The 20,457-nt window shown below is 60.9% G+C and overlaps 2 protein-coding genes across 6 annotated transcripts in view; one reads left to right on the top strand and one right to left on the bottom strand.

Annotated features, from left to right (window-relative positions):
• The first annotated feature begins 7,760 nt into the window (after nt 1-7,760).
• Nucleotides 7,761-19,734, top strand: STK25 (serine/threonine kinase 25). The gene is given in 14 exon segments (XM_027045491.2): nt 7,761-7,900; nt 8,421-8,543; nt 13,702-13,932; nt 14,612-14,668; nt 15,125-15,233; nt 15,955-16,112; nt 16,196-16,381; nt 16,771-16,916; nt 17,134-17,166; nt 17,168-17,211; nt 17,214-17,248; nt 17,406-17,477; nt 19,020-19,156; nt 19,385-19,734. Coding segments are annotated over 13 exon segments (1,278 nt in total). The 5' UTR covers nt 7,761-7,900; nt 8,421-8,513; the 3' UTR covers nt 19,425-19,734.
• Nucleotides 19,697-20,457, bottom strand: part of FARP2 (FERM, ARH/RhoGEF and pleckstrin domain protein 2) — a 104,371-nt gene continuing 103,610 nt past the window's right edge. For 4 of the 5 annotated variants that reach the window (XM_053216100.1, XM_053216103.1, XM_053216104.1 and 1 more), the window contains one exon: nt 19,697-20,218. In XM_053216100.1, coding sequence (XP_053072075.1) covers nt 20,152-20,218 — 67 coding nt within the window. In that variant the 3' untranslated portion in view covers nt 19,697-20,151. Of the gene's footprint in view, nt 20,221-20,457 lie in introns of all 5 variants that reach the window. The other variant, XM_053216102.1, reaches the window with a different exon arrangement.

Below are 20,457 nucleotides of genomic sequence, written 5' to 3'. Positions count from 1 at the left end.
GCCATGAGTGAGCAGAAACTTGAAGAGCCAGGACGCGCTTCGGCCTCCTGACTCGGCCACAGGCTCTGCCCCAGAGAAGGCTGCCCCTCCCCCTGACTCCTGGAACGCAGCAGGAACAGGAATGTGTGTGGGCGGAGCTTCAGGGAGGAGCCAATGTGTGTGGGCGGGGCTGCAGGGAGGAGCCAATGTGTGGGGGCGGGGCTGCAGGGAGGAGCCAGGGGGCACAGGGTGCCTGCAGGAGAGAGACAACTTGGCAGCCGCCAGGGCCTGTGAGTCAAGGGCTGCTCCTTACTGGGAGTCACTGCCCGGAGCTGACAGCTACTTGTGCCGAGTCACACACCACCTTCCATCTTTCTTTGCATTACAGTGTGGTGGAAAGCAGTCAAATCTCTCATCTACTGTTGCCTTCTCTGCCTTCTCTGCAGTTCTCTTTGTTTTTGAGGGTTTTCCCTATTGTACAGTTCTTTCACTGCCATTTTAGAAGGGCGTGGGGAGGAGATGTGACTGATGAGCCTTTTTTTTTTTTTTAACGTTTATTCATTTTTGAGAGACAGAGAGAGACAGAGCGTGAGTGGGGAAGGCGTGGAGAGAGAAGGAGACACAGAATCTGAAGCAGGTTCCAGGCTCTGAACCGACAGCATGGAGCCCCTCGTGGGGCTCCAACTCACAAACTGTGAGATCATGACCTGAGCCGAAGTCAGACGCTTAACCGACTGAGCCACTCCGGCGCCCTGCTGTTGAGCCATTTTAAACTGGGATTGTGGTTGCCTGCTTTCCAGCGGTACAGTCAACACTTATGCTGACTTCCCAACACGTTTCGCTGACCTCTGTGCAATTCTGCTACTTGTGTCCTGTGCCTCTTTATCGTTGTTCTGGGCGACGCCGTCCGATCCTTCTTTCCGACTCCTGGGTCCCTGTGTGTTTGAAGATGCCTGTGACTCCACTCGGAATACAAGTAGACAGCACTCCACGGTCTCGGTGCATTTCCATTGTCCTCCCTCCCGTAGTCTTCCTCCCTGCTCCGTCCCTTCCTCCTCTCCTTTATTAATCTTCATTAATCTCCCGGGGCTCCTAACAAAGCAGCACAAACCTGGCCTAGAACAGTAGACAGGCTCTTTCACAGTCTGGAGGCCAGGAGGCCAGAACCCCAGGTGTGGGCAGAGCTGGCTCCCTCGGAGGCTCTTGGGGAGGGTCTGTCCTTGCCTCTGTCCTCACTGTGTTGCCCTCTCCCTGTGTGTTTGCGTCCAAATCTTCCCGTCCAGAGGCCCCTACTCCAGCACGACCTCATCTGAACTTGACGTCCTCTGCAAGGACTCCCTGTCCAAACAAGGTCCCATTCACAGGGACAGGGGTAGGACTCGACATGTCTCTCTGGGTGATGCCATTCAACCCTCTCAGCTTTTTTTTTTTTAATTTTTTAACATTTATTTATTATTGAGAGACAGAGAGACACAGAGCGTGAGCTGGGGAGGGGCAGAGAGAGGGAGACACAGAACCTGAAACAGGCTCTAGGCTCCGAGCTGTCAACACAGAGCCCGACACGGGGCTTGAACCCACGAACTGTGAGATCATGACCTGAGCCGAAGTCGGACGCCTAACCGACTGAGCCACCCAGGCGCCCCAACCCTCTCGGTTTTTAAGACTTGTTTTTATCCTTAGAATTCTAAAACTTACTACAATGTGTTAGGTCAAGACTTTATTTCCTCTTCTAACCTGAAAACCCACATTTCTCTTCACTTTTGTGGGGAAATTTTGCCTACTGTGTGTCTCTGCACATGCATGTGGTCTGAGTGGTTGTGGGTGTGTGTTTGCCCCTGCCTGCCTGTCTGTATCTGCCTGAGCGTCTGTGTGTGTCTGTGTCTGAGTGTGTGTGTGTCTGCGTGTCTGCGTATGTGTCTGAGTGTGTGCGTGTGTGAGACTGTGTGCGCCGTCCGTGCTTGGCGTGCCGAGTGATCAGTTCCAAAGATGTGCTCTGCCTAATCCCTGCGCGTGAGCTGCCTCACGTGGCAAAAGTGACTTCGCAGGTGGGGTTGGACTGAAGATCTTGAGGGGGGAGATCCCCCTGCATTGTCTAGATGAGCCCAGTATCATCACAAGAGTCCTTGTAACTGGGACCAAGGAGGGTCGGCCTAGAGAGCAGATCTGTAACAGGGTCTGGGAGAAGCAGGGTCAGAGAGAGGCTGGCTTTGCAGATGGGGGAGGGAGCATGAGCCAAGTTGGGCTGCGTGTGGCTTCTAGAAGCTGGAAAAAGCAAGCAAACGGGTTCGCCCTGGAGCCTCCAGAAGGAAACAGCGCTGATAACACCTTGACTGTAGCCCAGTGAGACCCATGTCAGACTTTTTCTTCCAGAACCATCAAATACCTGCGTTGTCTTAAGCCATTCGGTTTGGGGCATCTTGTTAGAGCAGCCGTGGGAAAGGCGCGTGCCTGGCGCTTCTGGTTGTGAGCTCGCCTCTGTTTAGGCTCAGGGAGCCCAGGGAGAGCTTGCGGGGCACTTTGGGAGCCGAGCTGCTGCCCTCCGCCAGGGGAAACCTAGTCTATAAGTAATACAGGGTCATTGATCAACTCTGAGAAGTACAGAAAAAATTAAAGAATTTGCAGGAAAGATTCATAATCTGGCTCACAGGCAAGCGAGCACTGTAAACGTTCAATACATTTGTTTCTATCCAACAGGGAAGAAGGAAGAGAGAGAGGGAAGGGGGGGAGGGGGGAGGGGGCTGGGTTGCAACAGGAGCAGTTTTTCTATTTTCCCACTTGCCTTGGGAACACTTTCCTGTCATTATGGCGTCTTAGCAACAGCAGTTGGATGACAGCACCGCGTCCCAAGGATATATGGAAGTATTATTCAACTGTTAGTATCACTGGGTTTTTGCGGTGTTCCCACTTTCCCACCTTTGAGCTAAATCGTGCCTATTTTTTTAATATTTATTTTGAGAGAGAGAGAGCGTGTGTGAGCATGTGTGCGCGTGTGCGCGAGGGGGGCAGCGAGAGAGGGAGGGAGAATCCCAAGCAGGCTCCTTGCTGCCTGTGCAGAGCCCGATGCAGGGCTCCATCCCACGAACCGTGAGATCACGACCTGAGCCGAGATCAAGAGCCAGACGCTTAGCTGACTGACCCCCCAGGTGCCCCGCGCCTCTCGATTTCTTCAGTGCTGATGCCTGGAGGTGGTGTTGCCGGGTCAGCAGGAGGGGGCGTTTTTTAAAGCTCTGCACCTGGGTAATATTATGCAGGACAGCATTGTTCCCCCCGCCGCCCGCCCCCGAACCCCACTGCCAGGATCTGAACCCATCCGAGTCTGAGCTTGCCCGGTGGGCACTGGGCAAAGCAGCACTTTTTTGGTCCGGAGCCTGACACGACCCAGGGTGTGTCTAGAGAGGCTGTACTGGCTGCTGGTGACTGGGAAGCTGGGCGGGAGGCAGAGGCTGCTGGCTAATACGGAGGCACCTGAATGCACCAGTCTTCACCAAACTGGGTTTAGATGTTTCCGGAACTTCAAGTCAGTCTTAGAAGGTGAAGATTTGCTGTCTGTGAGGGTGGAGGAGACCTCGACCCAGGAGAGCCTGAGGATCCTCGAGGCTGCGGTTGGGGGCCGTCACCTCCCCAGGGCCAGCCGGGGCTCCCACCCTGCCGCCTAGTGGGCCGGGGAGCAGGTCCGGGCAGGCCCAGGAAGTCACCTGAGCCCTGTCGTCGTGGGCCCTTTACCTCCAGTCCAGACTTCGTGTTTTGTTTGTTTGTTTTTGCCCTGAGGGGAGTGAGTTTTCTTCTACCTTAACCTCCTTCCTGAGATCCTGAGGCCTTGAATGTGTTGTTTGGAAACAATCCTCATTGTTCTGAGATTTCAAAGTCAGCCAGCAGACACAGATAAGGCTGTTTTTCTGAATACAGGAGTAAAATCTGGTCACTGAAGTCTACTGGACCTGGAAAGTTAGGATAGCAAATAAAATAAGACTTAAGATCCACATGGCTGTGTCCAGTCCCCATATCCTGTCAGTTCAAAATAGTCCCCATGTGTATACACAATTAGCGTGTAGTTCTAAAACCTGGTTTTTCGCAGCGCCGGGGTAGCTCAGTCGGCTAAGCGTCGGACTTCTTGCGGTCCGTGGGTTCGAGCCCCGCGGCCGGTTCTGTGCTGACGGCTCGGAGCCTGGAGCTGCTTCGGGTTCTGTGTCTCCCTCTCTCTCTGCCCCTCCCCGGCTCCCGCTCTGTCTCTCTCTCAAAAATAAGTAACCATTAAAAAAAAATTTTAAACTGGTTTTTCACTTAACGCCATCCCTGAGCATGTGTCCGTGGCATCTCTTCCGTCCCACGGCTGGAATCCTCCACCGCCCTCCAGGAGCCGTCGGCCTCGTCCACAGACGGGCGTGGACAGGACACTCCTGCCCTTCTCAGTGGCTTTCCTGGTGGTGGCAGTGGGTGCCAGGTCACGGCTGGAAAGTGAGGCTTCCTGGGGGTCGCACTTGAAGGCGCAGAGCCTGGTGGGCGGAGAGCGGGATGGGAGGCGGAGGTGCAGAGCCCAGGGAGCCCAGGGCCTGTGTGGAACTGGGTGCTCCCCATGCCGGTTCCATCCTACACCCAAGCCCGGCGGCCATGCCATCTGCCCGTGCGGGGTACTCTCCCGGCAGTCTCTCGGTTGCCCAGACATCCCAGGACACCCCTGTGGCCCTGTGACACCCGCTGCCTGAGTGCTGCCTCCCGTCCACAGTCACCAGTGGGAGGCATTGTCCTCGGCCTAGGGAACACCCTCCCCTTCTCCATTCTCTTGAACCCCTGGACTCCGGGATCCAGGCTGATGGGCGCCTCTGGATGACACAGGAGCCCCTAGGGGCCGGCTCAGCCATCCACACCCTCCTCCCACGACAGCCTGGGTCCCAAGGAGGGGCGGTGAGGCCGTCCCCACGCCCCCCCCCCCCCCCCCCCCCCCGCGCCGTGAGCTCTGCACCCTCTCATCCTTGCCTGGTTTAGGGTCTGAGAAGCCTGGGGATTCCCCTCTGGGACCTACTACCAGGGGCAAGGTGAAGCCCCCAGACGGCTCAGTCCCCTCCCACCCAGGGGGCGGTTCTGGTGCCTCCCCCTCGCCCAACACTGCCCCTGCCTCTTTGGACGGCGTGAGCTTCTGCAGCCCTCCCAAGATGAGTCCATTTGACCCTGACATTGGCCAGGAGAGCATGCACGTTAGAGCAGAAGCTTCTGGCCCGCCTTGTCCCACCCCTGGGGCCCCAGAACAGGGGGCCCCTGCAGAACTCTGACCCAGAGCCCGGGGCACTGGGCCAGTGGGATCATTCAAGGCCACGGAGGCTGGGAGAGGCCTAAAGAGAGAGAAGCAACCATCCAGATGTTGTCCAGAGCGGTGGTGCCATTTTGCATTCGCACCGTGTAGGATGTATGAGAGTTCCGGGTTTTCATCCTCCTCCTGAATGACCAACTGTTCAGCTCTGCCTCAGGCAGAGGGGTTTCCAGGGATGTGGGACTTTCAGTGCCAGAACTGGAAACTCCCTATTATCAGTACCTTTGATTTTAGCCATTCTAACAGGCATGTAACAGTACCTCGCTATGGTTTTGTTTGCATTTCCCTGATAGTTAATGACGTAAAGCATCTGTTCACGTGCTACTGCCATTCACCCATCTTAATCAATTATGTATTTATTTATGAGATAGAATGAGCAGGGGAGGGGCAGAGAGAGAGAGAGACAGAGAGAGAGACAGAGAACCCTAAGTAGGGTCTGCACTGTCAGTGTAGAGCCCAACTCAGGGTTCCAACCCACGAACCATGAGATCATGACCTGAGCCGAAGTCAAGGGTTGGACGCCCAACCGACTGAGCCACCCAGGTGCTCCTCACCACCCCCTTTAATGAAGTGTCTATTCAAGTCTGTTCTCAATTTTTTTTAATTGGGTTGTTTTCTAACTGTTGAGTTTGGAGAGCTCTGTGTATATACGTTGTATAGTATGTGTATAGTATAAATACATATTTCACGTACATACATCCGTATGTATGTATGTACGTATGTATTTGGATATGTGCTTTGCAGTTTTTTCCCCCAGCCTTGTAGCATGTCTTTTCCTTCTCTCAACAGTATCTTTCTGAAAGCAAAATTTAAAAAATTTGTTGACATTCACTTTATCACTGCTTTTCTTTCTTTGCGTTAAAATGCACGTAACGTAGGGGCGCCTGGATGGCTCAGTCAGTTAAGCGTATGACTCTTGGTTTCAACTCAGGTCACGATCTCAGTTTCCTGAGTTCAAGCCCTGCATAGGGCTCCGTACTGACAGGGTGGAGCCTGCTTGAGATTCTCTGTCTCCCTCTGTCTCTGCTCCTCCCCCACTTGCGCTATCTCGCTCTCTCTCAAAAATAAACTTTAAAAAATTAAATACACATAACATAGACTATACAGTGTACAATTCAGTGGGATTAACAAATTCACGATGTTGTGTAATCATCACCACTATTTCCAGGACTTTTTAAAAATCACCCCAAACAGAAACTCTGTCCCTATTAAGTAATGATTCCCTGTTCCCCTCCTCGGCCCCTGGAAACCTGTATTTGACTTTGTCTTTTGAATTGGCCTATTCTCCATGCCTTAGGTAAGTGCAATCATGCAGTATTTGCCTCTTGTGACCGGCGTATGTCCCCTGCGTAATGTGTTTGTTGTTGTTTGTTCTATTTTAAATAGGCTCCATGCTGGGTGTGGACTTGGGACTTGAACACACCACCCAACACAGAACTTGGACTTGACTTCATCAAGATTGGGATGCTTAACTGACCAGCCACCCAGGAGCCCCTGCATAATGCTTTTAAAAGTTCATGTTGTAACACGTGTCAGAACGTAATTCCTTTTCTATTTTATTGTATTTTATTTACTTTAAATTGTGACATAACACACATAAAATTTACCATCTTAAAAGTTGTAAGTACATTAGCATTGTTGTGCACTCAATCTCCAGAACTCTTTATTTTGTGAGACAGACTCTGTGTCGATTAAACAGTAACTCCCCCCATTTCCCCTCCCCCGGACCCTGGCACCCACCGTCTACTCTGCGTAAATCTTCCCCCTCTAGGGACTCCACGTATGTGGACCCATGAAATAATTGGTCTTCTGTATCTGGCTTCTGTTACGTGGCATAATGCCCTCCAGGTTCATCCATGTTGTCGCAGCTGTCAGAATGTCCTTTTTCAGGCTGACTAGTATTCCACGGCTTTGCTACGTCACATTTTGTTTCTCCATCCCACCCTCCACGGTTACTTGAGTTGCTGCACTGGGCAGGGTCTCCAAAACAGGGCATCGGCGAAAGCCCTCCAAGGCGGAGGGGAGGAGGGAGGAGGGAGGAGGGAGAGCAGAGAGCGGGGAGGTGGGTGGGAGGGACCACCAGGAGGGAGGATAGAGAGGGGAAGAGAGGAGGGGAAGGGAGAGGAAGGCCGGAGGGGGATGGACGGGACTGGGAGGGAGGACGCAAAGGGGGTGGCGGGGGTAATGGAGGAAGCAGACGGGGACCGGGTGGGCGGGAAGGGGAGCGAGTCCACGGGTGGGAGGACGCATGCCCAAGGGCCCCCCTAACCCCCGGCCGCAGGACCCCCTCCTGGCCCCGGCCCCGCCCCGGCCCGGCCCGCGGCCTGCTGGGAGACGTAGTGTAGAGCCGCTCAGGAAGCCCGACTCCGAGTCCCGGCGAGCCCCGCGACACCGCCCTGCCCCGTGGCTTGCCGGGACTTGTAGTCCAGAGCCGGCGGGCACCCGAGCGCGGAGCGAGCGGCGGGACTCGGTGTCCCAGAGAGCCCCGCGCCGGGCCACGACACCGCGCACCGCCCTCGCCGTCGCCGCCGCTGGGCTTTCTCCGGTCGCCGCCGCCACTGCCACTCCTTCGCGGGCTGGAGGTCCGGGCGTTCCCCGGGCGAGAGGAGGCTGCGGGTGGGAGCCTTCGTGGGCACTGAGGAGCGGGCCGGGGGAGGCCGGGATGGAGCCCCCCGGAGGTGGGCGCGCTGCCGGGTGGGCCCGCGCCTGCGGCGGTTGGGGAGGGGGCCGGGCGGTGGGGGGTGTCGGGCAGTTACGGACCGTGGGGCGAGTGGAGGGCGCTGAGGGAACTGGGGGCGGGGCTTGGCGGTGGGGGCAGGGCGCGGGGAGGGGGGAGAGGACGCTGGAGGTGGGGTTCGGGGTGGGGTAGGGCACTGGGGGCGGGGCTCAGCGCTGGTGAGGGGGGGGGGGAGGTGTGTGTGTGAGGGGCGTGAAGGGGCTCGGGGACCCGGCCCTGGGCTGCGGGGGGGGGAGTAGCGGTGGAGGGTCGAAGGCCAGAGCGCGGGCGGGAGAGGCTAAGAAGGGGGCCCCGCTTGGTGAGGCCATCAAGGAACGAGACGGGTGGGGGCGCCTGGCCCCGGGGAGCCCCGTGTACCCCGAGCAGCACCAGCATCGAGCGCGCCTGCTGTCCTTCCAGTTGACTGAAGCGAGGGAGCCGGCTTCCGGAGCCTCGAGGCGGGATCTAGGGGCCTCGTGGGGTTGCAGCCGATGGTCTGAGGGCATCGCAGACATGGCTCACCTCAGGGGCTTCGCCAACCAGGTAAGGCTGGTTCCAGGATGGGGGGTGTGCGGCAGCGTGCCTGCCCCGCCCCCGCACGTGGGAGCGCCGACCGCCGCGTCCCGGGAAGACGTTTATTTCACCCACGAGCGTGTCACCTGAACAGCGCCTGGGCTTTCAGGAGAGCCGCCCGCTGAGGACCCCGCTCCTCCGGGGACCCCGAGGAGGGGGCAGTGCAGAGGGGCTGCTGCCTCGGGGCGGCTGGTGCGGGTTTTGGGGGGGCAGATGCGCGCAGACTTCTCAGAATAGAAGCCCGGAGTGGAGGGTGTGCGGAGGCTGACCTTGGGAGCAGAGCGGGGCCGGGCGGCGCCGGTGGGTTTGTCTGGGAACCTGGGTGGCTGCGTTTGCGGGGTCCCGGGGCCGGGCCGGGGGCATGCCGGGCTGTGGCAGAGGCTGGGGGTCCCCTCCCTGGGGGCGCGATGAAGCCGCCTCGGGTGACTTGGTGTGTCGGGAGAGCTGAGGGCCCCAGTGTGTTTCTGTCGTGGTTTCTTGGGAAGGCTGCTCTAGGAGCGCGTCACCTGGGCCGGAAGTGCCTGCCTGCAAGGTTCTTGTGCTTCCCCACCCGAACCACTTTGCGGCGTCACCGGCGGGCTCTGGGGGACCCCCCACATCCGGCCGGAGTCTGCCCGGCTCCAGGACCGGCTGCTGCTGCTGGGACGTGGTGGCGGCAGCCAGCGTGGGGGCTTGTGGTTGGTTCCCCTCCCCGTTTTGTTGTCTCAAAACAAGGGCGATGGAGGCAGCACGAAGGAGACTTTTCCTAGGTGCTGGCGGTGTGGTCGTGTCCTCAGTGGGCTGGCTGCTGCAGGGCGATGGAATGGCCCGTTAGCCCCCCTCCGCTGGCATCTGCCCCCCGGGAAGGTGTGGACGGGGAAGCCTGTGGGGCTCCCATCGAGCGGCGCGTCCTGCACCAGCTGTGGCCACAGATGGGAACCGAGCCTCGCTGGTTGATGCCGAATGGGGCTAGCAGATTCCTCTCTAGGCTTTGACATTTCTGTCTGGTAAGTCACATTACTGGTGCGCAGAGAAAACTCGGCCTCGAGCTTATTTTCAAGAGCCGCAGGGTACATTTTGCACCCAGAAAGAGCCTCCCTTGCCTTACCCCGCCCCGCCCCCCATCCTGCTGCTGGTGAGTGGCAGAAGCTGCAGAGAAAGCACCGGAGAACCAAGCCGGTGATCGTGAAGTGACTGTATCGAAGCTCACCTTGTAAGTTCCACGGCTGCAGCTCCAAGTGCACAGGAAGCCCCAAACCCATGTGTGAAGGGCTTTGACATTCATTGTCAAACTTGAGAGAGGCGGTTAGAAAGGTGCGGGTTAGAAAGAAGAATTGATTTGGAAAAAAAACAAAACACTTTGTCTGGGTGACATTTACTCGTTCAGTAAACGTTTATAGAGCACTTGCCGCCAGTCTCTCTGCGCTAAGCCTTTTGCGTGTGTAGCTCTCGTGGTTCCCCTCAGCCTCACCACACAGGTGCCGTCGTCACCCTGGGTTTAAAAACTCGGTGCTTAGAGATGTTAGTCGGCTAGAAAGTGGCAGATCGAGGCTTCGAATCCAAGTCTACCTGGGGTGACGCTCCCAACCGTCCTGCAATCCGATGGCAGGATGTGTCTGTCGTCACGGCTTCATTGTTTCTCCCAATGAATCAGAAATACCCTTTACCATTCTTCTTTTCCCTCTTAGAATACAGGAAGGAAAAAAAGCTGTGGGAGTAGTTTCCGTGGCTCCCGGAAATCGGAGCCCTGAGCTGCCCCCGTCCCCGTGTGCGGTCGGTGCTTCGTGTCGGCCCTCGGCGTCCAGATCAGACGGGGAGAAGGGACCCCTCAGGAACGAAGCCCCCTTTGTCCTTTCAGAGGCCAGTGGCAGGGAGCCTGTCAGTGTATCATTTTCTCTTGAGACAGTTGTCACTGTGGCTCCGTGGGGCAGTCCCTGCATGGGGCAGTAGGCTGTGCTCCCCCACAGCCTGCCCTCCCACCCTCCTCATCTCCCCCCCCCCCCCCCCCCCGGCTTGTTCCTGTGCTGCCACCTGTCGTGTGGTGGGTGGGGATGGCTTCGCTCCCCTCATTTCGTGAGGTGACATTAACAGCAGACACGCTGCCAGGCAGCGGCCACAGACCTGGCAGCCTCAGGGTTGGAGGACAAGGGTGTCAACCCCCAGAGCCAGTCGAGCTTTTGAGCTGTTACAGCATCGGCTGGAAAAGCAGCCCGAGGCCCCCAGACCCAGGAGCTACTTGCCTTTCCTTCTCCCGGCAGGGCTGGGAACAGGTGGGCCCTGTGACATTCTTGTAGTGTCAGGCTCGCAGCCAGGCATGTGCACGTGTCACACTGTCTGCTGAGTTGACTGGCCTGCAGTCGGGGGGGACTCAAGGAGTATGAGAGTCGGGGGTTGCGGCTCCCCGCCTTCCTTGCCAAGCCAGGAACTCTGGCTTAGGGTCCACCGTGTTCTCCCGGGCAGTGGGGGTCTGAGTGCCCCGTCTGGGGGTTTCCCTTGTTGGGTTGCTGGCCCTGCGTGGAGAGGGCCGCGGTGTTCTCAGCAGGGCTGAGGGGAGCAGAGCTGGAGGACGTGTTGCCAGCAATTGCCTGAGGGTGGGAAGGGGACCCGCTGATTGGTTCTGCCTGCTGTCCGTCCCACCTCCTCCAGCTCTTCTCTCAGGGCACCTTAGGAGAGGGACTCTCTTCGGCGACAGAGGACACGAGGTCAGGGCACCAGCTGGACTGGAGTTACTGGACAGCCGTCGTGGGGTGTCCTGCAGGGCTGTGCCAGCCCTTCTGGGGCAGGGGACAGGCTGGCGGTCTGGTGGACTGCCGCCCCTGGCACCGAATAGGCGGTGACGGCTGAGTCGATGGCAAGAGCCTCTGGGAAGGTGCTGTTTGGGCAGATGCGGAAGGAGCAGGTCCGGGAGGGGCCGTGTCCCAGACCATGACCCACCGCGGCAGCCAGGGAACAGCGAGGTCCCCCACCCGCTCGCGGAGAAGGCCCTCCGGCAGGAAGGTGTTCTTGTCCGGCTGCCGGCCGGTCGCATGTGGGGTCGCGTGTGGGGCCGGGGGTTGGCGGGATGGCGCAGGTGCCCTGCCGGGCCTTTCTTTCGGGTGGGGGTGGGTTCTGGCCACGTGATCCGCGCCACCCCCTTCCTGAACACAGCCGACTGGCTGCAACTCGCGGCCACATGCCTAACCTGTCCTGGTTTTCTTGACACGCGCGGCAGGAATGGAGATGCCCGGCGGTTGGGCCCGAGGGACCCGAGTGGCGCTCAGCTCTGTGTCCTGCTGAAGCCTTCAGCCTTGGCTTGGGGACTCGGTGGTAACTTGACCGCGTGCACCCGCTGCGCCTTGTCCTCTACACGCACTGGCTTGGGGACTGGGCTGCTGGTTCTGGTGAGGAAGCGAGGAGGGCCACGTTCCTGAACCAGCTGGGCCAGCGTGTGGGTGGTGCCTGGCCCAGCCCGCCCCGTCTGTGGGGACTGTGCTGAAGTGCTGCTCTGCCCCTTGGTCCCGGCCAGGCCCCGCTCCATCTGCTGTCCTGCGGGGCTCCTGGCACCCGATGGCCCCTGCTGTCCTGGCTCTCCGGGTGCTCGGAATCAGGGCTGCTCACCTGTGGGCCTGCGTGCTGCCCCCTCCCTCCCGGTCGCACACCTCGGGAAGGCGGCTAATTAGCAGTTTCTGTTGACGCGTTGTCTCTGTCTGGAGCCGGTCAGGCCCGACGTGGAGCTTTGCTGGGGGTGAGCCCAAGGTGGGCCCCGTGTGTGTGCCGAGTCCATGCGTGGAGGGCTCTGCTCGGGACCGGGGGCGCCCACCCACCGCAGGATGGGCCGTCCCTCGGGCCGATGAGGCACGGGAAGCTGTACTTTTCTCCCTCGTGTACCCGGCACCAAGATGCTCTGTTGCCGGTGGTGCTGGGGCTGTGGCAGCGGCCTCTGTGCCGGGAGGCACCTCCTGGTGGATCCGAGTCTCGGGGCCTTGGAAAACCCTTTCTGCCTCTGCCTGGACAAGACGCTAGGCTCCCACCCTCCTGGCCCCCTGCGTCGCTCTGGGGCTGTGTGGACTGCTGCTGGCTCTCTGAGGACACAGTGGCTTGGCGTTCCCAAGAGAGTGCTGTTCTCGGGAGCCCGGGGGGCCACGTGCGCAGGGGTGTTGCCTCCTTCGGGCAGCCCCCCGAAGGCTGAGCGCCATCTCAGCCCCTGACGTGTGGAAGGGCAGTGTCAGGCGTGTGAGTGTCCGCCCGCGAGCGGGCGGGCGGGCGGGCGCCCCTCTGCCGGCCGCGCCCTGGTGCTCAGACCTCTGGGCGCTCTTTTTCAGGCTTTGAATTGAAGTCCGAGGACAGGACAGTGCGCTGGTTTTGCGTGGTACTTGAATATCCAGGATTAAGCATCCAAGACAGCATCAGTTTTCAACTCCCCGCTGGTGTGAGGGTGGAGCTGTCTTGAGGACTGATTTGGGGACCAGAAGGGAAGCCATTTCCGGGGGGTGTGGCTCCCAGGTGTGCAGGGAGAACCGGCTGACGCCATAGACTCTTGCTCAGGAGGAGTTCGGGGGGGTCCGGGGAACCTAGCGCGCCGGTACCTCCCTCCCCCGCCCCCGAGTCTAGCTGGGGTGTGTTTGTTACAAACGAAGAGGCGGCATGGGTACGTTCTTGCGAACTAGGCCCCTGGTCCGCGAGACTGCGTCGGTGCTGTCCCCACTGTCCCTGCTATCCTATGGGATAGCCTCGCTGCCCCCAAATCCCCATTTCCTACCCACGTATCCCCTTTAAACTTGTCCTTGTGCCTCACTTGGCCCTCCCCATGTGTCCACGTGTGGGGTGTGGGCAGGTAGGGCATGACCTTCACGGTCTCTCCACCTGCTCCACAGCCTGGTCCCTTGGCTGCTGCGGGGGCCTCTGTGCTCCTTTGTGGGGAGGGTACGTTTAGGTTTCCTGAACAAAGAGGTAAAAGCAGCAAGGAGAGCGGTGCCTGGCCGGCTCAGTCAGAAGACCGCAACTCTTGATCTTGGGGTTGTGAGTTCAAGTCCCACAGTGGGTGTAGAGATTATTTAAAAAGCGTAAACTTAAAAAAAAAATGTGGGTGGGCTCCCTAGCTCCTCATTTTGGGGATTGCCACCTCCTCCAGCAGGGTCACCCTCAGTCTGCCTGCTCCGTGTCTCTACAGCACTCACGCGTGGACCCCGAGGAGCTCTTCACCAAGCTCGACCGTATCGGCAAGGGCTCCTTTGGGGAGGTATACAAGGGCATCGACAACCGCACCAAGGAGGTGGTGGCCATCAAGATCATCGACCTGGAGGAGGCCGAGGATGAGATCGAGGACATCCAGCAGGAAATCACTGTGCTCAGCCAGTGTGACAGTCCCTACATCACCCGCTACTTCGGCTCCTACCTGAAGGTGCCTGTGGGGTGGGGGCTCGCTCCATGCCAGGCCTGCGCTTGGGTAGATGCCCGTGACCGCCGCCCCCCACCCAGGCTGCCTCCAGAGAGGCAGAAAGTCCCTGTACCTGCTCGGGAGGCCCGGGCTGGGTCTGCCCCCACATGGGGACGGTGGGGACAGGCTGGGTCTGAAGGATGAGGGCACTCAAGAAACTACAGTCCCGAGGGCCAGGTAGGCATGTAGGACATGAATGCGACCTAGTTGGCTCTGAAGTGGCCGTGGTGTCTCACTTCCTGGCTGTGCCGTCTCCCAGGCCAGGGCAGCCCCACGGCACAGCGTCTTTGAGCCCATCTCCCGCTCTGCCCTTGGGGGCCCGCCCAGGGGGCCGCCTGGGTGCAGGTGCCCGCAGGCCGAGTGCCGGCTGGACATGTCATGCCTGCAGCCTGGTTTCCATTGGGGTACTGGCATGGGGGACCTGGCCACCGGCCTGAGCACTGGGTCCATCTACACACACACACACCAGGGCTGTGACAGGAGGGGGGCTGGATAGGGGCCCCTGGGGCCTTTTTGCGGTGGGTCCCTGAGGGTTGGTCCCTGAGGCTTCCTGAGGGCTGGAGGCCTGAGTCTCCCCTGCCGGGGAGTGTGTGTGTGTCTTGGGGCCGTGGCCTTGAGCTCATGGGCGTTTCTCTGGGCCCAGGGCACGAAGCTGTGGATCATCATGGAGTATCTGGGCGGAGGCTCCGCGTTGGACCTGGTGAGGCATAGGCTGCGGCAGTGGGCGGCTTGTCGTGGGCAGGAGTGGACACAGGAGGTGGCTGTGGGGCTTGGGGCAGCAGCCCTGGACCCACTGCCTGAGGACCCCCGGCTCCTGTGGGCCTCCGGTCCTTGGCTGCTTCGGTGTGGTGCGTGCTCAGAGCCTTCTCAGCCCAGAAGTGAACTGGGGTCCATTTCCGCTGGTTTCCCAGGGGTTCTGGGCTGGTGGGTGCAGGCGGGTCAGCGCCCCCAGGTACGTGGGCTCGGCAGTGGCCGGGATCCCCTTCACGCCAGCGGAGAGAGCGGTAGATGCCGTCTGGAGACAGCCTCCCCCACTCCCACCTGACTCAGCATCTGAAGTCCACTTGTCCCCTGGTGGACGCTGCGGCCGTGGGGCTGGGATTGGCGTGTGCCGGTGGGGGTGCCTGAGGCCCTGCCGTCCCTTCTCTGCCTGCAGCTGAAACCCGGGCCCCTGGAGGAGACGTACATCGCCACCATCCTGCGGGAGATCCTGAAGGGCCTGGACTACTTGCACTCGGAGCGCAAGATCCACCGAGACATCAAAGGTCCCCGGGGGCGCGCCCCCTGTCCCTCGTCCCCGTCCCCTCCAGACCCTAGAAGCGCCAGGGTGCGAGGTGGAGGTCGCTGCGAGGGGTGTGCGGCTGGCGGTGCTGGGGGGTCTGGGATGTGGGGACCCTTGTAGTTCGGCGCTTCTGGCCTGAACTCCCTTGGGCCGTCCGACGCCGAGCGGTGCCGTCTTGCTCTGTTCCTGAAGATGCTGCCAGTAACAGAACTTTCCGAGTATGTTGTGCCCGTACGATGGGGACACCACCTCTGCTCCTCGGGTCGGAAGGGACCTGATTAAAGCAGACGTGTGGATTTTTGCTCGTGGTCTCCTGAGCGCCCAGTGTGTGCTACAGCGGCCCCACCGTGGGAGCCGGCCCTGCCAAGGGCAGCCGGGGGTGTGAGGGCGAGGGCCAGAGTCACCTCTGCCTGCTTTGCCGTTCGGGAGAAAAGGGTGGCGGCTCTGTTCTTGGGGTTTGTCATATAAGGCACACTCTGGGAAGGCCTGGACCTCGTGCCCAGGCGGGCCCCTCCCGCAGCCACCCCCCGGCTGTGCACGTGGTCCTGGGTGCCTGGCCTGCCGGGTGCCGAGGAGAGCTAAGGTCCCTGAGCCAGACCTGCTGGCGTCCCCAGGTAGCCCTGTGCTTCCTCAGGCAGCTGTGTGCAGGGGGAGGGGCCCTGCGCGGCGCTGAGGGTGACCCCCTACCGTCCTGTGTCGAGCAGCCGCCAACGTGCTGCTCTCAGAGCAGGGTGACGTGAAGCTGGCTGACTTTGGTGTGGCGGGGCAGCTCACAGACACACAGATCAAGAGGAACACGTTTGTGGGCACCCCCTTCTGGATGGCACCCGAGGTCATCAAGCAGTCGGCCTACGACTTCAAGGTGGGTGCAGCGGGCGGCAGGGGGGCCGCCACGTGGCTTGGGGCCCCCCCGGCGGCAACAGTCCTGTATGGGTCTCTGTCCAGGCTGACATCTGGTCGTTGGGCATCACGGCCATCGAGCTGGCCAAGGGCGAGCCTCCGAACTCTGACCTCCACCCCATGCGTGTCTTGTTCCTGATTCCCAAGAATAGCCCGCCCACCCTGGAGGGCCACCACAGCAAGCCTTTCAAGGAGTTTGTGGAAGCCTGCCTCAACAAAGACCCCCGATTCGTAAGGCCTGTCTCACCCTGGCCGCTGGGGCCCTGGCTCTGTGGGGTGGGCCGGGAGGAGGCCTGAGCGGCTGAAGGCGGTAGGGGCGGCTCTGGGACCGGGCCCCAGAGAACGGCCCCGTGGGAGGGGACGGGGCCTGAGGCCCCTTCCTTGCGCCCAGCCTCGCCCAGCCCCGATCGCCTCCTGATCCAGAGCGGACCCTGGCCAGGGGCTGAGGTCTGGGGGAGCTCGAGGCGGGTGTTTACCTGGTGTGGAGGGGGATGTGTTCCACCCCAGCCTGCTGGTGGCCTCGTCCCTCTGGTCCCCGGGGGGAGCCGTGAGCTCCGGGAGTGTAAAGGCAGAGCTCAGCTGTCCCTGGCGTCCGCTGACCTGTGCCCTTCCTTCGGCAGCGGCCCACTGCCAAGGAGCTGCTGAAGCACAAGTTCATCACCCGCTACACCAAGAAGACCTCCTTCCTCACTGAGCTCATTGACCGCTACAAGCGCTGGAAGTCGGAGGGGCATGGCGAGGAGTCCAGCTCCGAGGACTCCGACATGTAAGGGCCCTTCTGGGGGTCACGCCCCCTGATGGCCGTGGGCCTTGTGCCGTGGGGGGTCAATGGGCCCCTAGGGCCCCAGGGCGGGCCTACTCGACATTTAGGGCCATGAGGTTGTCTCCAAAATCAATGGGGAGACTAAGGGCAGGTGTGGGCCTTGGGACCCCCAAATCCCAGCCCCCATGCTCCTCACGACCCTTCTCACCTTCCACTGTAGTGACGGAGACACTGAGGATGGAGAGCAGGGCCCCCTCTGGACGTTCCCCCCCACCATCCGGCCGAGCCCCCACAGCAAGGTGCACAAGGGCACAGCCCTGCACGGCTCCCAGAAGGTCTGACCTGGCTGGGGGGTGGGGGGCAGGCACCCAGGCCTGGACACCTCACGGGCTGCACCTTTTAAGGAGGTCAGAAAGCTGGGAGGGGGACGGGGCACGCCTGACCCTGGGGCACACTCGCTCTCATCACCCTGCCGGGGCTTTGACTTGGCAGTCTGCGGAGCCCGCCAAGAGGCAGCCGAGGTCCCAGTGCCTGTCCACGCTGGTCCGGCCTGTCTTTGGAGAGGTAAGGGCCAGGTCAGGGGGTCCCCTGGGGCAGGAGGCTATCGTGCTTCCCTGCATACGCTGTCCCCACGTTGTGACCTTGAGGTTTATCAGGAAGTGTGCTGGCCAGCCCCCCCCCCCCCCCCGCCCCCCACGTGTGGGGCTTCTGGGCCCCTTGAAGCCCATTGTGGTTGGACCTGGACCTGGGGGCCAGGCTTTCTGAGCAAAGCAGAAGCGGCCGGGAGAAAGTACTTTAATGTGACCTCCCCAAGTTCTCCCCCTGCTGTGGTGGTTTGGGGTCTCAGGATGGCTTTGATCGAAAACTCCTGTGACTTTTATTTTGAACTGCAAACGCATGGGATGGTCATCTGTTGAGACAGAGCCTGGGAGGTTCAGTTCTCAGTGCTGGATGTCGGGCCCAGGGCAGGGAGGCCTCAAGGGTCATGCGACCCTGCATGTCACCTACCACTGGGGGGTCGATAGCACCCCAAGGACCCCCACACCCTGGACTTGGGGCTGGCAGTAGGTCAGGGGCCCAGTTCCCACCGCAGGCCCAGAGAGGGAGGAACGGGGTGCTGAGAGCCTTCCTGAGGCAAGTGGGCCCTTGGGTATCCGCTGGGGGGCAATGGGTAGAGGCGGGAGAGCTCCCACCTGGAGGGGCCTGATATTCAGGGGAGGAGGTTGGGGAGGAGCAGGTGGCAAGAGCGGTACTGTCGGGCCATGGACCAGGAGCTTGGGCTCAGCTCCTGGGACACGTCCCCACACTGGGGAGGGAGGCAGCCAGTGTCACAGGAGGGCTGGGGTTATAGCGCCCTGGGCCGCTTGGAATGTGTAGAGTGGAGGGGTGGGGCCCTGGGCTGCTGGAGCCCCTGCACCGTGTGTGATGGCGTGTGTGTGGGGAGGTTGGTGGGGAAGCATAGCCTCATCCAGGTGGTCGGGGCCCCCCGTGGGGCCTGATTCTGTGGGCGGGGCCTGAGGTGGAGGCCGCTGGACGGGGTGTGCTAGGGGGCACCCTTGTAGTTTCTGTGAGGGGTGTGGCAGGGGACCCGGGTGACCTGCTTCTAATCCCCAGGGCGGTGATGCCTCCATCTGGTTCTCACAGCCCCCGGTGGTGGTGGGGCCCAGGGTCAGGATGCCTTGATCTGGCTGTGCCGCGCACTGGGGGGGTTTCTGGGCTGTTCTCTCAAGTTTGTGGGGCCTGAGGCACGGGGTTTCTGTGACCCTTGGGAGGAAGCCACGTGGTTAGCCCGACCCACTGTAGCGTGACGGTGAGAGGCCATTAGAGACCCCTCTCGAGAACGGAGTTGGGAGATTCCCTCAGGCGTGGGGGTGGGGCAGCATCTGTCTTTGCGGGAGCCCCGGGTTTGGCCTAAGCAGCAATCCCAGGAACCCCGGGGGACCCGGCCCACCCTAGCTCTGCGGTGGACCGACGGCTGGGGTCCCGCAAACGCAGGTCACAGCGAGGGGCCGGGAAGCCTTCCGCGGGAGCTTCCTTGTGGGAGCGTCAGAGCCGAGGGCCCCGGGGTCGGCAGTTCCGGTCAGGCTCCCGGTGGTCTCTCCACAGCTCAAGGAGAAGCACAGGCAGAGCGGCGGAGGCGTGGGGGCGCTGGAGGAGCTCGAGAACGCCTTCAGCCTGGCCGAGGAGTCCTGCCCTGGCATCTCGGACAAGCTGATGGCGCACCTGGTGGAACGGGTGCAGAGGTGAGGCCCGGGGCGCCGGCCTTGTCTGCGTCGGCTTCTCTTTTTCTCTCCTCTGGAGCCTCGGGGCCTGCGAGGAGAGGCTGCGGCCCTCGTGGCCCCCGGCGGGCTGTGCTCAGAGGCTCGGGTCAGAACGCGGGTCACCCCCTCCCTCGGCATCCCGGAGCCCCCACCCTGTCCGGGGCCGCGCCCCTCCTGGCCGGGAGTGACCGCGTCTCTCCCGCTCCGCAGGTTTTCCCACAACAGAAACCACCTGACGTCATCCCGCTGAAGGCGCTGCTGCTTGAGAAGTGGGGAGAAGGGCCTTTGTGTGGAGCCCCCTGTGCTGTCGTGGCCACGTGGGCCTCACTGCCGGGTCACCGCCCCCCACCCGCGCAGAGGGTCCCTCTTCCACGTCCCCTCTTGGCAGCGGAGCACCGACCTGCGACCACGTGGCACGAGGAGCAGAGACTGTCGGGGCAGCCCTGCCTCCTCCCCTGCCTGGGGCCCACCGAGGCCGCGCCGGGCCCAGGTTTGCTTCGTGTCGCATTACCGTGTCTCCCAAGGACTCGTTTCGGCCAGGATTTTTTTTTTTTTTTTTTTTTTAAAGAAAATGAACTTCCTGCTTCCCTAAATGTTCTGAGGTTAAGGTGTTAGTTTTCATAGAACATCGAGAGGCTCGGGCCACTTTCAATAAAAACCTGAATCGGACAGATGCCGGTGGTGGGCAGGGGCCCCGGTTCTGGCTTCTGAGTCCTTATCATGGCACAGGGTGACCCTGTGGCCCGCTGGCAGGAGAGCAGGGGAGAAACTCTTTATCTTGGACCGCACGCACGTCTGCATGGACAGACTAACAGAGCCTGTGTCCATTTACTTTGATTTGTGAGGAAACCCTGGGGAACCGAGAAACTCTAGGCCCTTGCCCTCCCGGGGCCAGGTGGGAACTTTGGTGTCCTCTCCTCCAGAGGTCTGTGGGGCGGGCCCCAGAGTGGCTTCTGCTGGACTTGCGCGGACACGTGTCACCTGGCGTGCAGCTGTGGGGCCCACCCTGGTTCCTGTTCCGGGCCGGTCCTCGGCGGGGCGCTGCTCTGGAAGAGGAGAGGGCAGGGGAGCGTGGGGTGCGGCCACCATCCCTGAGCCGGGCCCGCCTTTTTCCTTGTGTGTCCTTCCTGGTGCCCACTGGGTCTCGGGATGACGACCCTCCCAGAGGTCACTGTGAGGCGTCCCCATGCTGTCCTACCCCACCTATCCTACGCCGGGGACCCGAGGAGACCACAGCCACCCCTGCGCCGTCGGGAAGACGGGACCCGCAGTCACGGGGGATG

This window comes from Acinonyx jubatus, chromosome C1, assembly GCF_027475565.1.
Source record: "Acinonyx jubatus isolate Ajub_Pintada_27869175 chromosome C1, VMU_Ajub_asm_v1.0, whole genome shotgun sequence".
Classification (NCBI taxonomy): Eukaryota; Metazoa; Chordata; class Mammalia; order Carnivora; family Felidae; genus Acinonyx; species Acinonyx jubatus.
The sequence above is the reverse complement of the archived record's forward strand: the minus strand, read 5'-3'. Positions and strand labels throughout refer to the sequence as shown.